The sequence below is a fragment of the Heteronotia binoei genome, chromosome 20 (assembly GCF_032191835.1).
Source record: "Heteronotia binoei isolate CCM8104 ecotype False Entrance Well chromosome 20, APGP_CSIRO_Hbin_v1, whole genome shotgun sequence".
NCBI classification, from domain to species: Eukaryota; Metazoa; Chordata; class Lepidosauria; order Squamata; family Gekkonidae; genus Heteronotia; species Heteronotia binoei.
In genome coordinates this window covers 22,363,268-22,378,813 of record NC_083242.1, presented here as the reverse complement: position 1 = coordinate 22,378,813, position 15,546 = coordinate 22,363,268, and the positions used below count along the sequence as shown (strand labels likewise).

Here is a 15,546-nt window from a genome sequence, read left to right as displayed (position 1 = left end):
AACAAAAACCAAGCAAGCGCCTGACTCTAACTGCAAGAGCTCCTTTTGGTGCAGAGAATTAGTCAAGTTTAACTCACAAAAATTGGTCCATAAAAGGATCCAGTTTTTGGTACTTACCAAATGTGTCAAGAATATCTGTTATCAAGACGAATTTACTTGGATAAAACTGAATGACACTCGTATCTGATAGAAGTTTCGAACACTAAAGGGAGGGAGAGAGAGAGAAGGCTGAGTATTTATTTTATTTATGACTATTTATTTTATTTATTGATTTATTACATTTACATCCTGCCTTTCCTCTTGGTTCCAAGCAGCTTACAATAATAATTAAAACATGCCCAGCTAAAACCAAAGATAAAATAAGCCCCAAATACCGCTCTCCCCTCCCAAGCTATTCAAGTTTGTCTCTTGATATCTTTAAATTACACAACAAAAATACTTGCATGAGCAGGGATCCAGACCCACCCAGGTCCCATCTGCGGTACCACAGGGAAGAGTAAGAGTGGGGGGCAACCACTGGCCCCCCTTTTGCTGAGTGGAAGGGTTAAAGGCCAGGGCCAAGCACAGAAAGCTAGAGCCCGCCCCAGTGCAATGCTGGCCCTATGGGCTGTCTCTGGGGAAGGTCAGAGGGCAGGGGCGGGCCAGTCTCTGGGGAAGGTCAGAGGGCAGGGGTGGCCAGTCTCTAGGGAAGGTCAGAGGGCAGGGGCAGCCAACAGCTACTTAAGGCACCATGTCACTGCCGCCTGCTGGATACACAATAAGGATACCTGCACAAAAACATGTGCAACACTTGGGAGGATTTTGCATAGCGGATGCCATCAAACCCCGTCATAGGACTCCAAATGATTTAGTTAGCTATTTTATATCCAGCTTCTCTCTCTAACGGGAACCTAAAGTAGATTACAGTGTAATTCTCCCCTCCTTCTCAATAACCACCCTGTGAGGCTGGCACAGGGTCACCCAGCAAACTTCCACAGCAGAGCAGGGATTGAGCTTCGGCCTCCCAGATTCTTGCCCAAAAGTGTAACCACTATATCATGCGGGCTCAGGAGAGATACAGCAGCAACCCTCCCATTCACCCATCTTCTGGAAGCAGCCTTAGTTTTCTAATGCCCTGGATGAAAAAAATAAAGTCCTCATTCTGATGGAGATGTGGAACCTGAACGAGAATACGCTGACAGTTCTTCATATTTTGGCATACAAACAATAGTTAAAACAAGAATTGTTTAAGAAAACACAATCTATGTCACTATGTTCAGTTTATTATTACCGTCATTGACCAGAACATTTTAGTCATCTAGAACAACCTTATAAAAAGTCCCACAAAGAATCTGCATGTTAAAATTTGATGACTTGAGCGTTTTAACAATTAAAAAAAATTAAAAATTATAATTTAACCCTTTAAACCATTTTAAAAAGTCATTTTAAAATTTGCTAAAAGATTTACAGATTGGTCTATTTGTCTTGCTTTTTGTGTTCTTTATAAACCTGGGAACAGAACCTAGCAACCTGTCTTGTTGTTTGATGGTTTCTATCTGACAGAAAATAATCTAATTTGAGTTTATTTGATCTGCCAGGGAACCTTTCCAACATCAGGCTGATAATTTCCCTTTGGCTCGCCGTATGAAAAGATCATGTGTAGAATCTATGTCACTATAAAAGGAATACTACAGGAAAATTAAGAAGTCTTCTTCCACATCTTCTAAGCCCACAACACCAGAAAAACATGGCACCAAAATGAGACACTCATCCCTCTAGGCAATGTCCACATACAATGGAGCCCCCAACGCTGGCCAGGAGGCAGGCAAGATGGGAATCCCCTACACACCAGCTATGTTGTTCCCAAGTCAGCTTGACTGGTAGTGGAAGGAGCTCACCAAGAAACCAGTCCTGTCCACAGCAACTCTGCACAGCATTTCTTGAAATGAATATTGGTGTTCTGTGAAACAGTCTTCGGCAGTGAACTACAAACGGCAGGGAACTACAAGTCACTAAGTCTTCAGCAGAGTCCTTCAGAAATCCTACAGAGAAGACATTTGAAGATTCCCCATTCTGACTTGGGGGGTGGGGTTTGCAGTGTGACAACTCCTCCTTTCTTCTCTGGAAAGGAAGGAGGTTAACGGTTACCTACTCCCTACTTCCCTCTCCTCCTCCTCTTCCTCTCTGACTTCACCTGCTGCTTGCTTGTCCAAATGGAAGCTAAAATGTGTCCCTCCTTATCCACCTCCCAGCTCTTTCTGTGGTGTGCCCAACACATGAAGCTGCCTTAGCAATGGCAGAAGAAAATTATGATAACAATAACAGAATTAAGGAAATAATGGTGTGCTTAAGAGAAATTAAAGTGTTAGAAGATTGGACTCGTAATAATATAATTGAATACGTTGTCAGCGTCATGTACAAGCTGCTTTGAAATTGTAATTGCAGAAAGGGGGATGTCTATGTATATCTATATTTTGCTATTTCTTATTTACTATTTTCTTTTTCATTTCTATGTTTTTTTAAAACAAAAATTTTAAAAAATCTTTGAAAAGAAGCTGCCTTACACTGAAATCAGTCCACTAGTCCGTCTACTGAAGAGTGGCAGTGGTTCTTCAGGGCCTCAGGTGGAGGTCTTTCACATCCTACTGCCTAGTCCTTTTTAAACTGGAGATGGCAGAGATTGGACCTGGGACCTTCTGCATGTCAAGAAGATGCTGTACCACTGAGCCATGGTTTCTCCCTGTATGAGCCCTGGGAAGGCCTTCATCTCGTCATAAGATGAGAGGCGCTTGCAAGAGGTCAGAGGCCACAGCAGCTTCCTTGGCCACCCTCCTGGGTATTTGCGTCCATCGGCTGATGCTACCTGCCATACCTATAGGCTAGTGGGTTCCCCCTGCCCACTTCCTGTTCCACCAGGCATGACTTGCAAATTCCCCCCGCCCCTCACTTCTGGTATACTCTTGTGAGCCCAAGAGTGCACAGATCCCAGTTTGAGATTAAAAAAAAAAGTTATATTTTTGCAATTTCGTACATCATTTAAAGACCCAATTACTCCATGCAGAACACCAATTAAGACTGACCTGAATAACTATCTTTAAGGCTTTTACTTTTTGATCTGAGGCCCAGGCATCCTTCAAAGACTGATTAAGTTCTTCAATCCGGTTTGTGTAATCTTGCTGAGTCAGGTTCAGCAGTTCTTTTTGCGAACCCTGAAAAGAATCCAGTGCATAAACAAAAAGTTATTAAGGTGCCACAAAAAAGACAAACCCCAGCTTCTTCCTCTCCTTTAGGACTGCAGCTGGAATCTGCAAAGTTGCCAAGCGGTGCATTACATAACAGACTATCATTGAAATTCAACAAGAGCCGCACCTAGATGAGGTGTCTTTGAAGAAGTCCAGGCAGCATTCTTTAAGCGTTTGGGCTTGTAGAACATAATGGGTTTCACAGAATTAAGGGGGCTACAGATCATTCAGACCAACCTCCTACGTAATGCATCCCTGACAAATGGTCATCCAGCCTCCCTTAAAAACCATCAAAGAAAGAGAATCCACCTCATCCTGGACTGTCCTGATTACAAAAAAGGTTCTTCCTGATATTCCACTGATTACTTCTCACCCATAGTTTAAACCCATTATCACAAGTCCTAGTCTGTTACCAACCGGAACAGCTCCCTGCTTTCCTCAGAATGACAGCCCTTCAGATACTTTTTTTAAAAAAGCGATCGTAACCCCCCCTCAACCTAGAATGATTAAAGGTTTGGAACACTTTCCCTATGAAGAAAGGTTAAAACGCTTGGGGCTCTTTAGCTTGGAGAAACGTCGACTGCGGGGTGACATGATAGAGGTTTACAAGATTATGCATGGGATGGAGAAAGTAGAGAAAGAAGTACTTTTCTCCCTTTCTCACAATACAAGAACTCATGGGCATTCGATGAAATTGCTGAGCAGTCGGGTTAAAATAGATAAAAGGAAGTACTTCTTCACCCAAAGGGTGATTAACATGTGGAATTCACTGCCACAGGAGGTGGTGGTGGCTACAAGCATAGCCAGCTTCAAGAGGGGTTTGGATAAACATATGGAGCAGAGGTCCATCAGTGGCTATTAGCCACAGTGTGTGTGTGTGTGTGTGTGTGTATACATATAATTTTTTGGGCCACTGTGTGACACAGAGTGTTGGACTGGATGGGCCATTGGCCTGATCCAACATGGCTTCTCTTACAGTCCTCTTTTCCAGGCTGAACACCTCCAGTTCCTCCAGCCTTTTTCTTGGGATTTGGTTTCCAGACCCCTAAATCAGGGGTGTCAAACTCATTTGTTATGAGGGACAGATCTGACACAAATGAGACGTTGGGCCGGGCTATGTGTGTCATAAAATGTAATGGCAGGTAATGAAGATATAAACTTTATAAAGGACCCAGACAAACAAAGATTTTTAAAAGCTTAAAATAAAGCATACTTAAAATATTAGCACTCGTTGAACTTAAAGGTGCATTCTTTGTATCTCTCCCATGCAATCCAGGAAACTAGACAAAGGAAGCTCTGGCACTTTCCTTCCATCCCCAGGGGACCAGGACCCGGAGGAGCCTCAGCCAGTAGAAGGAAGAGAGGTTTGGCTCAATAGCTCTGCTGTGCAGCTGAGAGAGCTTGGCAAAACAAGCTATCCCTCCCCCCCTTCCTCCCCAAAGGAGAAGCCTCAGCCAATGGAGAAAATAGAGGTTTTGCTCTGTAGCTCCTGTGCAATTGAGCAAGCCTGGCAAAGCAAGCTGAGATGCAGAAGGAAGCAAGAGAGAGGGAGAAGGAAGCAGATGACAGCCAATTGTTCAGGGGGGCTGATAGGAACCCTCCGGGAGCCTGATTCGACCCCCAGGCCATTTGTTTGACACCTCTACCCTAAATCATCCTTGCCGGTCTCCTCTGCACCAGCTACAAAATATCAATCCTTTTTAAAACCCACTCAAAGAAGCTTCCTGAACAGAGATTTGACTGACCAGTCTATAGTTTCCCTTAAAAAAATCAGTATTGAACGATGGTATGCAGTGGTCTCGTATTTATCTGAAGAAAACATTTTGCCAAGAAATGCTGTATATGAAAATATGATTTACTTTTAATAATAAGACTGCCTAACTTTAAGAATGCAAGCTAAAAACGTTATGTGAGATAACTGTAATTGATGTAAGGTTACAAATTTTATTTTACTTTGTATAGATATTATGATATTTACTCATTGTAATATACACTAGAATAACTTTAGATCATTATATATAGATGGTTTTATGTTTAATAAAAAGTTTTTTAAAAAAATCAGTATAACTTTTGCCCTCCTCCAATCCTTTGGCACACCTCCTGTCCTCCAAAAGGCATTGAAGATAATGGATAATGGTTCTGCGAGCTCCCCCGCACGTTTGTTCATCTTGATCAGCTTTAAAATAATCATAAAGAGGGCTCAAAGCATCAAAAATTGCATTTCACAGGGATAAACATTCACTAAGAACACAGGCAAAAGAGAAGCTCCTCACATAAGGTCAATTGCTCTTGAAATCACTCATACACAGCAATTTCCTTTATTGGCATTATAAAAAATGTTAGCATAGGTAAGAGAAGGATAAAAGGAAATGCAGAAATGAAGCATCTTGAAATCCCTGATTCTACACTGTGCGCTCTGGAGATCCCAGCCTAGCTTGTTAGTTTCACCTGAGCCTTCAAGAACACTTTGAAGAAGAAGAAGAAGAAGATGATATTGGATTTATATCCTGCCCTCCACTCGAAGAGTCTCAGAGCGGCTCACAATCTCCTTTCCCTTCCTCCCCCACAACAGACACCCTGTGAGGTGGGTGGGGCTGAGAGGGCTCTCACAGCAGCTCCCTTTCAAGGACAGAGTCTCAGAGTGGCCTACAATCTCCTTTACCTTCCTCCCCCACAACAGACACCCTGTGAGGTGGGTGGGGCTGAGAGGGCTCTCACAGCAGCTGCCCTTTCAAGGACAGAGTCTCAGAGTGGCCTACAATCTCCTTTACCTTCCTCCCCCACAACAGACACCCTGTGAGGTGGGTGGGGCTGAGAGGGCTCTCACAGCAGCTGCCCTTTCAAGGGCAGAGTCTCAGAGTGGCCTACAATCTCCTTTACCTTCCTCCCCCACAACAGACACCCTGTGAGGTGGGTGGGGCTGGAAAGGGCTCTCACAGCAGCTGCCCTTTCAAGGACAGAGACTCAGAGCGGCTTACAATCTCCTTTACCTTCCTCCCCCACAACAGACACCCTGTGAGGTGGGTGGTGCTGAGAGGGCTCTCACAGCAGCTGCCCTTTCAAGAACAGAGTCTCAGAACGGCCTACAATCTCCTTTACCTTCCTCCCCCACAACAGCCACCCTGTGAGGTGGGTGGGGCTGGAGAGGGCTCTCACAGCAGCTGCCCTTTCAAGGACCACCTCTGCCAGAGCTATGGCTGACCCAAGGACATTCCAGCAGCTGCGAGTGGAGGAGTGAGGAATCAAACCCGGTTCTCCCAGTAAGAGTCTGCACACTTAACCACCATACCAAACTGGCCACCCAACTGATCAGAGGCAAAAAAAAAAAAATCTTCATTTTCATACCAGCCAGAACAACAAAAGAACATAAGAGAAACCATACTGGATTAGGCCAGTGGCTCATCTAGTCCAATGCTCTGTGTCACACAGTGGCCAAAACTAGAGTGCTATCATTCATTTTCATTTTATTTGATTTATATCCCGCCCTACCCCACCAAAGCGGGCTCAGGGCGGCTCAGGAGGTCTACCGGTGGGGCCAGAACTACAGAAGCACTCGCTCTGTTGCCCCTCAAGCACCAAGAATACAGAACATTACTGCCCTTGGTAGAGCATCCCATTTATACTTTGTGACTAAAAGCCACTGATGGACCTAGATGACCCTGGAGGTCCCTTCTATGATTCTATGACCTCTGCTCCATATATTTATCCCATCCCCTCTTAAAGCTTGCAGCTGCCACCACTTCCTGCAGCAGTGAATTCCACATTTTGGTGAAGAAACACTTCCTTTCATCTGTTCTAAGCCTCTTGCTCATTAATTTTATTGAATGTCCACAAGTTCTTGTATTGTGAGAAAGGGAGAAAAGTACCTGTTTCTCTATCTTCTTCATCCCATGCAGAATTTTGTAAACCTCTATCAAGTCAACCCTCAATTGTCATTTCTCCAGGTTAAAAAGCCCTAACCTCCTTAACCTTTCTTCAGAGAGAAGTAGTTCCATCCCTTAATAATAATTAATAAATTTAGTTGCCCTTTTCTGTACCTTTTTCAATGCTATAACATATTTTTAGTGACCTGAACTGCCTAGCTTGCTTGGGAAATTATAAATGTTTGTATGCAAATGCTAGAAGTGTCCGAAGTAAAATTGGTGAATTGGAATGTTTAGTGTTGGGAGAAAACATAGACATTGTGGGAATTTCAGAAACTTGGTGGAATGAGGAGAATCAGTGGGACACGGTGATTCCTGGATATAAGTTATATCGGAAGGATAGGGAGGGAAGGGTTGGAGGTGGGGTGGCTCTGTATGTCAGAGAGGATATACGGTCCAGTAAGACTGAGGTCAGAGAATTAGATTCCCTTTTAGAAATGCTTTGGGTTGAAATAGAGGGCCCAAAAGGAAATTTAACTATGGGAGTTTGTTATCGCCCACCAAATCAAAAGAGAGAGGACGATTATAATATGATGGAGGGATTAAAGATAGCGGCTAAACGTAAAAACTGTGTCGTAATAGGTGATTTTAACTACCCGCAGATTGATTGGGTCAATATGTGTTCTGGGAGCAGAGGTCCATCAGTGGCTATTAGCCACAGTGTGTGTGTGTGTGTGTGTGTGTGTGTGTGTGTGTGTGTATATATATATATATATATTTGGCCGCTGTGTGACACAGAATGTTGGACTGGATGGGCCATTGGCCTGATCTAACATGGCTTCTCTTATGTTCTTACACAGTATTCCAAATGAGGCTACACCAAATATTTACATAGGGGCATTATGATACTGGCCGATTTGTTTTCAGCCCCCTTCCTAATAATCCTCTGCATAGTATTTGCCTCTCTTATTGCAGTTGCACAATGACTCGACTCCAAGATCTCTCTCCTGGTCAGTTACTGCCAGTTTAGACCCCATCAATGTATATTTATAGATAGGATTGTTGGCTCCAATGCTGTCCAATGTGGATTACTTTGCACTTGGCCACACCAAAACTCATTTGCCACGTTGATGCCCACTTGCCCAGCCTCAACAGATTCCTCTGATGCGCTTCACATACCTCCCTGGTTCTCATGGCCCTGAACAACTTACTGTCATCCAGAAACTTACTCCTGACTCCATATCACTGATGAACAAGTTAAAAAGCACCGGATGTAGTATGAAGCCCTGTGGTACCCCTCTGCTTACCACCTTCTACTGTGAAAACTGCCTATTTATATTCACTCTATGTTTCCTGTTAATTAACCAGTTTTTAATCCACAAGAAGACTTGTCTTCTTATTCTATGACTGCTGAGTTTAATTAGGAACCTTTGATGAGGAACTTTTAAAAAGCTTTCTGGAAGTCTAGCTAAACAACACCTTATTGAGTCACGCTTGTCCACATAGGAACATATGAAGCTGCCTTATACTGAATCAGACCTTCGGTCCATCAATGTCAGTATTGTCTACTCAGACTGGCAGTGGCTCTCCAGGGTCTCAAGTGCAGGTTTTTCACGCCTATTTGCCTGGACCCTGGAGATTCCGGGGATTGAACCTGGGACCTTCTGCTTGCCAAGCAGATGCGCTAACACTGAGCCACCATCCCTCCCCCGTTTGTTCAACCCCTCAAAGAACCCTAAAAGGTTTGTGAGACAAGCTCTTCCCTTAAAGAATCCATGATGGCTCTTCCTCAATAGCTTCTGTTCATCAATGTGCCTATTAATTTTATCTTTAATAATGGATTCCACCAATTTACCCAAGTAGCAACATTGGACCGACTTGCCTGTAATTTCCCGGATCTCTCTGAAACCATTTTTAAAGATGGAAGTTACACAGACCCAAACCCAAACCAACGTTTGCTCCAGACTTTAGCCAGTTCGCAAACCCTGGACCGAAGTTATTACCGAGCTTCTGCTCAGTTAAGCTCAGATGTCCCCCCACCACCACACACACACGCAAGCACCACTACTGGGCAATGTCGAGCACCACCCCCGGTGTGCCTGTGTTATCCAGAATTGATGTGAGCATGATGCCCAACATGCTTGCATCGTTCCCAGGTAATGCAGGTGCACCAGAGTGGCACCCAACACTGCCTGGGAATAGTGTGGATGCATCAGAAATAAAGACTAATGTTGTTGATATTGCTAAATACTTCCGTAACAATCATTTTGCTGCAGCAGCTCTGAAAAGAATGGGTGGAACTAAGCTAACGCTCCCACAAGATGTTAGATGGAACTCTGTGGTGGACTGTTTTGAGCAGTGTATCAAGAACTGGCCTATTCTGATGACAATTTGTGAACAAAATCGAGATAAAATAGATGGCACTGTCATGGCCAAAATCTTCAAAACTGGGCTTAAGAGAAATGTTGAACATACGCTGGGAATTATTAGGAAGGGAATTGAAAACAAATCAGCCAGTATCATAATGCCTCTGTATAAATCGATGGTGCGGTCTCATTTGGAGTACTGTGTGCAGTTCTGGTCGCCGCACCTCAAAAAGGATATTATAGCATTGGAGAAAGTTCAGAAAAGGGCAACTCAAATGATTAAAGGGCTGGAACACCTTCCCTATGAAGAAAGGTTGAAACGCTTAGGGCTCTTTAGCTTGGAGAAACGTCGACTGAGGGGTGACATGATAGAAGTTTACAAGATAATGCATGGGATGGAGAAAGTAGAGAAAGAAGTACTTTTCTCCTTTTCTCACAATACAAGAACTCGTGGGCATTCGATGAAATTGCTGAGCAGACAGGTTAAAACGGATAAAAGGAAGTACTTCTTCACCCAAAGGGTGATTAACATGTGGAATTCACTGCCACAGGAGGTGGTGGTGGCCACAAGCATGGCCACCTTCAAGAGGGGGTTAGATAAAAATATGGAGCACAGGTCCATCAGTGGCTATTAGCCACAGTGTGTGTGTGTGTGTGTGTGTATATGTATATATATATATTTGGCCGCTGTGTGACACAGAATGTTGGACTGGATGGGCCACTGGCCTGATCCAACCGGGCTTCTCTCTTATGTTCTCTCTCTCTCTCTCTCTCTTACGCTGAGCATCCTGGAACCCATTTCTGAAGCTTTAAACAAAATATAGAAAAATAGCTGTTTTATTGCTGATGCTGCTGAAATTTAGAAGGAACTGAGTGAGCACTTAAAAACAGAATTACACATTGACAGAGTTAAATTACAAGCATTAAAATACGAATGGGACAAGCACTGTCTCCAGCTCATTTTCTGGCAAATATTGTAAATATCCAGAACCGGGGTCAAAACGTAAGTGCTGAGGAAGAGGAGTTAGCTATGACATGGGTATCCAGAAATCCTCCATCTGCAATGCCAACTTTAATAAACTTCAGAGCTAAGGGGGAACCATTCAAGAAATATATGTTTGCTGAAGATGTTTTAAAGAAAGTCACACCAGTGAACTGGTGGAAGTCACTTAAGCACCTGGATTTAGAGACTATTCAAATGATTTCACTTTTAACAGCAGTAGCTTCTTCTGCAGGCATAGAAAGAATATTCTCTTTCTTTGGACTCATTCATTCTAAATTGAGAAATCGTTTGGGATCCAACAAAGCAGGAAAGCTTGTTTTTCTTTTCCAGATTAGGAACAAAGAAGAAGAAGAAGAAGATGACGAGTGAGCTAAAGAGGACAGTATTTAAGTTTTTCATGCGTAGGCTGGGCTAACAGTTTAAGTTTTTTAAAATACATATATTTTGTTTAACCACATCAGTTAACAAACATGGATATTTAAGCAAACATATGCTATAATGTTATTGTTTTAGTTGAATAAAATGATTTAAATTATTATTAAGGTGATGATTATTTTTCTCCTTCCAATAAAGTACAACAGAAAACTTGTCCATATATGAATGATTAATCTATTAAACTGGAGATAATTCACCTCATAATAATTTCATAATTACCTATCTATAATATGTTTCTAATAGTATTAAAAATCAATATTTTTATATAACTATAAAACTAATATGAACAGTTGTTATTCTAAAAATGAAATCATCTAATTATGAATATTAAGGTTATATCAGCAAAAATGAGTCTTTATGTAGAAAACTATTATTTAAATCAAGTCTTACTGACTAGTGATTTAAATCATGATTTAAATCAATTTGATTCAAATCAAATCCACCCTGGTAACAAGTCCTTATTTTATTGATTTGATTTATATCCTGCCCTCCCTGCTGAAGCAGGCTCAGGGCGGCTCACAACAATAAAAACATTTACAATTCTAAGCTTTAACAGTTAAAACACTGAGCAAATTAGGCAACAAACAATTAAAACCGATTAAAACAATTTTGGTGCTAGTATCCAGCCCTCTTGGGTATCCTCTACTGTAAGGAACTTGGTTGCCTCTGTTAATCCAGCAAGATACACTGCTCAATTAATACCAGCTCCACTCTGTTTCCCAAATCTGGTCTCCACTGCACTCCAGTGTCCATCCCATTCTTCTCACTTCGACATGGGGGTGGGGGCAGAAGCCTCACATTGTGGTCAGTGATGATTGTAGTGCAGCCATCCAAAACCTCACTAAAAATGACCTCTGCAGATACATATGCTTGTTTTATCCTGTCCTACCTCCCTAGCATTGAAAGAGTGTTATATAATTGGTCAAACGAACATAATAAAGAATGACTGAGTGAGTGCATGAACTTCTTTGTAATAGAAACAGTCTGCCCCCGAGCACTTCTGCTGCTTCCTTTAAGCTTCTAAGAGCTGGAAGGGAGGAGTAGAGTGTGTGGCATCAGCCTTGCCCACAATGCAAACAGTCTCTCCCCCAGTCCCCTTTGGGGTGCACAAAGGGAGGGGATCAGGCTGATCACTAACCTCTTCGAGATCATCCAGCTGCTCTAGCCTTGTCCGCACCTTCTCAGAAACCGCCGATCCAGGAGTGCTGGCTTTTCCTGCAAGCAATGAGGCATTTGCATTCTTTAAAACAATGCTGTAGCGTGTCATGAATTATTTTGCATGAAGACCAAAATCAGTAAAAGAAGAACACAGAATGCCCAAATTATTTCTCCAGAAACTAAAATGACCATCCACAGTGTGTGTGGGGTGTGTGTGTGTGGAATAAATTGGCCACTTGAACCCAACAAGTACACTTTCACGCATAATATTTCCAGTGGAAAGAGTCAAGTAATGAAAAGAAAGGGTGATGAATGTGACTTGAAGCCAGATAAAAGAATACACCATGTTAGCGGCGGGGGTGGTGTATGTGCGCGCGGGAATGGGATCATGACTTTGGACTTCTTAAATGACCAAACGTACTCTCTCAAAACTACTTTTCCATGTTCCAGTGCAAGAGAACCAAATAAAAATACTGAAACACTTTTCTTCACAGCAAATCTTGTATTGTATCTCACATCTTCACATCCTCCTACTGTAAACTGGCGGCGCAAAGCGCCATCAAGTGCCAGCCAATTTATGGCAACCTCACAAAGTTTTCAGGACAAGAGGCTAACAGAGGTGCTTTGCCATTGCCTGCCTCTGCACAAAGACTCTGGACTTCCTTGGTGGTCTCCCATCCAAATACTAACCACGGCCGACCCTGCTTCACTTCCAATGTCTGATGAGACTGAGCTAGCCCAGATGATCCAGGCCCCAGCAACTGTCAACTAACCAAGTTTTCTTTCCCCCCATACTACATACGGGAGGAAGGGGGGGGAGGAGACAGGGAATAAGACATAATGACCTGCCGAGGGTCTCCCACTAAAATGTGTGGGTCAGTACAGTAAGAGAAACGTGACTACTTGCCTTTCTCAGATCCCATGTACAGGTTCTGCAAGAAAAACAATACTAGTTAATAATGTATTTTAACTTATTAAGAATTCCAACCTACTCACTAAAATCCACAGAATGTAACAAAGCAATAACAACAACAGATTTATTCACTCAAAGTCTCAAGAGTGCCTTACAATCTCCTTCCCTTTCTCTCCTCACAACAGACACCCTGTGAGGTAGGTGGGGCCAAGAGAGTTCTGACTGAGAACTGTTCCTGAGAGAACCGCTCTTGAGAGAACTGTGACAGACCCAGCTGGCTGCATGTGGAGGAAGACTGGGGAATCAAACCCGGCTCTCCAGATTAGAGTCCACCACTCTTGACCACTACACCACACTAGCGCTCATTTACTAGGCTCTCATTTACCAGTAAATAAACATTTACTAGGACCAACCAACATTCACAGTGAACTGTGTAAGCCTCTGGGACTCACAAAACTCTTCCTTGGGCAAGAAGCATTTATTGATATTTATTTCCCCTTCCTTTGTTTAACATGCTGCTTTGGAAAATGCATTGTGAAACCTAAAACTGTACACAATACAATGCACATTCCTGAGTGGCTTTTTGGGATCTTCTAGTGGACCAACACTATTATTTGGGGGTTTTTTTAATTTATTAGAAATATACTTCTAAATTAGACTTTCCAATCCTGTAAAATAAACCTCTATTTTTTCATCTTACTGTTTGAGTTATGTCTAAAACAAATGCAGCAAATTCAGAGGGAAGCTATCAATAGTTAGAACAGTCAGTGTTACAGACATTGATTATGATTAAATTAACAAAAAAAGTGCTGTGGCACCTTAAAGCCTAATTTAGTTATTGTACCAAAAGCCATGTAAGCAAGAGCCTACTTTGCCAGATGCATGAAATTGGCCCTGGCTCACAACACCTCATGCCCACAATAAATTCATTCCACCACCAAACACTGCTATTTCACCTTCAGCAGACTTAGCTCATCTACAACCTTGAAATTTATGCTGAAAATTAAATATATACTGTGTGCTGTAAAAATTCACTTTTGATCGCTGGCTCAGCATCATTAGAGCCTTCTTACATACATGCAACTTTAACAAAAAAAAAAGTAAATATTCACTCACAATGGATAGTTTCTCATTTGTTGTGTATCTAGCAAGGATCTCGCCTCGTTTGCTTGACCAAGGTTCAAAGTCAGGCCCTACAGTCAGATTTTCATCTTTTTCACGTTTCTTCCTGGAACTGTCCTATGGAGTAAGAAAGGGAAAAAGTGTAACGTCCTCATGCCAATTAAAAGTATGACTTCCCATGTATCAGTACAGCTCAGAAACAAAGCAAAACCACAGTTTATTTTAACTACAGCTAGTTTGTGAAACCAAGATCCAGTTCACAGATGACTATTCAAACCCTGGTTTGCCCCAACAAATGATGGTTTTGTCACTCCTTTCCTGCTTCCCACTCCAGAGCCTTTGCTGGCATCCCAGCCTGCACTGCAGCAATGGAAGCACCAAGGAACAAGTCAACATGTCTGTGTTCATACATCATCCAAAACCACAGTTGACTAACTGTGGTTGACGAACCAACCTCAAATCAGGGCTCCAGATTTCTGGTCTGACATAATTCTACTCATTATGGTTCATTACTTTGGACAATCTCATTTAGACAACCATACTGACACAGAGAAATAGTTTAATTCAGCCGTGATTTTATATGACGTAAAATCAGCAAAATGGAACCATGGGTTTTGGGGAGGTGGGGGTGGGGGGTAAATGAATTCCAATTAAATAGCTACAGAAACATAGATAGCGGAAAATTACAACAGTCCTGTAGATCATAAAGGCAGCAACATGTTTCTGTCCAGTCTAGTGCAGTTTGGGGTGTGAACTGGCAGAGACTGACCAAGAGAGAGACCTTGGGGTCGTGGTAGATAACTCACTGAAAATGTCAAGACAGTGTGCGGCTGCAATAAAAAAGGCCAATGCCATGCTGGGTATTATTAGGAAGGGAACTGAAAACAAATCAGCCAGGATCATAATGCCCCTGTATAAATCGATGATGCGGTCTCATTTAGAATACTGTTTACAATTCTCGTCACCGCACCTCAAAAAGGATATTATAGCATTGGAAAAAGTCCAGAAAAGGCAACTAGAATGATTAAAGGTTTGGAACACTTTCCCTATGAAGAAAGGTTAAAACGCTTGGGGCTCTTTAGCTTGGAGAAACGTCGACTGCGGGGTGACATGATAGAGGTTTACAAAATGATGCATGGGATGGAGAAAGTAGAGAAAGAAGTCCTTTTCTCCCTTTCTCACAATACAAGAATTCGTGGGCATTCAATGAAATTGCTGAGCAGTCAGGTTAAAACGGATAAAAGGAAGTACTTCTTCACCCAAAGGGTGATTAACATGTGGAATTCACTACCACAGGAGGTGGTGGCAGCTACAAGCATAGCCAGCTTCAAGAGGGGATTGGATGAAAATATGGAGCAGAGGTCCACCAGTGGCTATTTGCCACAGTGTGTGTGTAGGCCACTGTGTGACACAGAGTGTTGGACAGGATGGGCCATTGGCCTGCTCCAACTTGGCTTCTCTTATG

The 15,546-nt window shown here is 42.6% G+C and overlaps 2 protein-coding genes across 3 annotated transcripts in view; both read right to left on the bottom strand.

Annotated features, from left to right (window-relative positions):
• The window catches only part of MARF1 (meiosis regulator and mRNA stability factor 1), a 539,974-nt gene that overhangs the window by 85,318 nt on the left and 439,110 nt on the right, over window positions 1–15,546 (bottom strand). The window lies entirely within an intron of this gene.
• Window positions 1–15,546, bottom strand: part of VPS35L (VPS35 endosomal protein sorting factor like) — a 132,955-nt gene that overhangs the window by 109,724 nt on the left and 7,685 nt on the right. For both annotated transcript variants that reach the window (XM_060260928.1, XM_060260927.1), the window contains exons 4-8: window positions 14,076–14,198; window positions 12,954–12,978; window positions 12,027–12,103; window positions 3,060–3,188; window positions 118–202 (exon numbers count right to left, since the gene is read on the bottom strand). In XM_060260928.1, coding sequence (XP_060116911.1) covers window positions 118–202; window positions 3,060–3,188; window positions 12,027–12,103; window positions 12,954–12,978; window positions 14,076–14,198 — 439 coding nt within the window. The remainder of the gene's footprint in view (window positions 1–117; window positions 203–3,059; window positions 3,189–12,026; window positions 12,104–12,953; window positions 12,979–14,075; window positions 14,199–15,546) is intronic.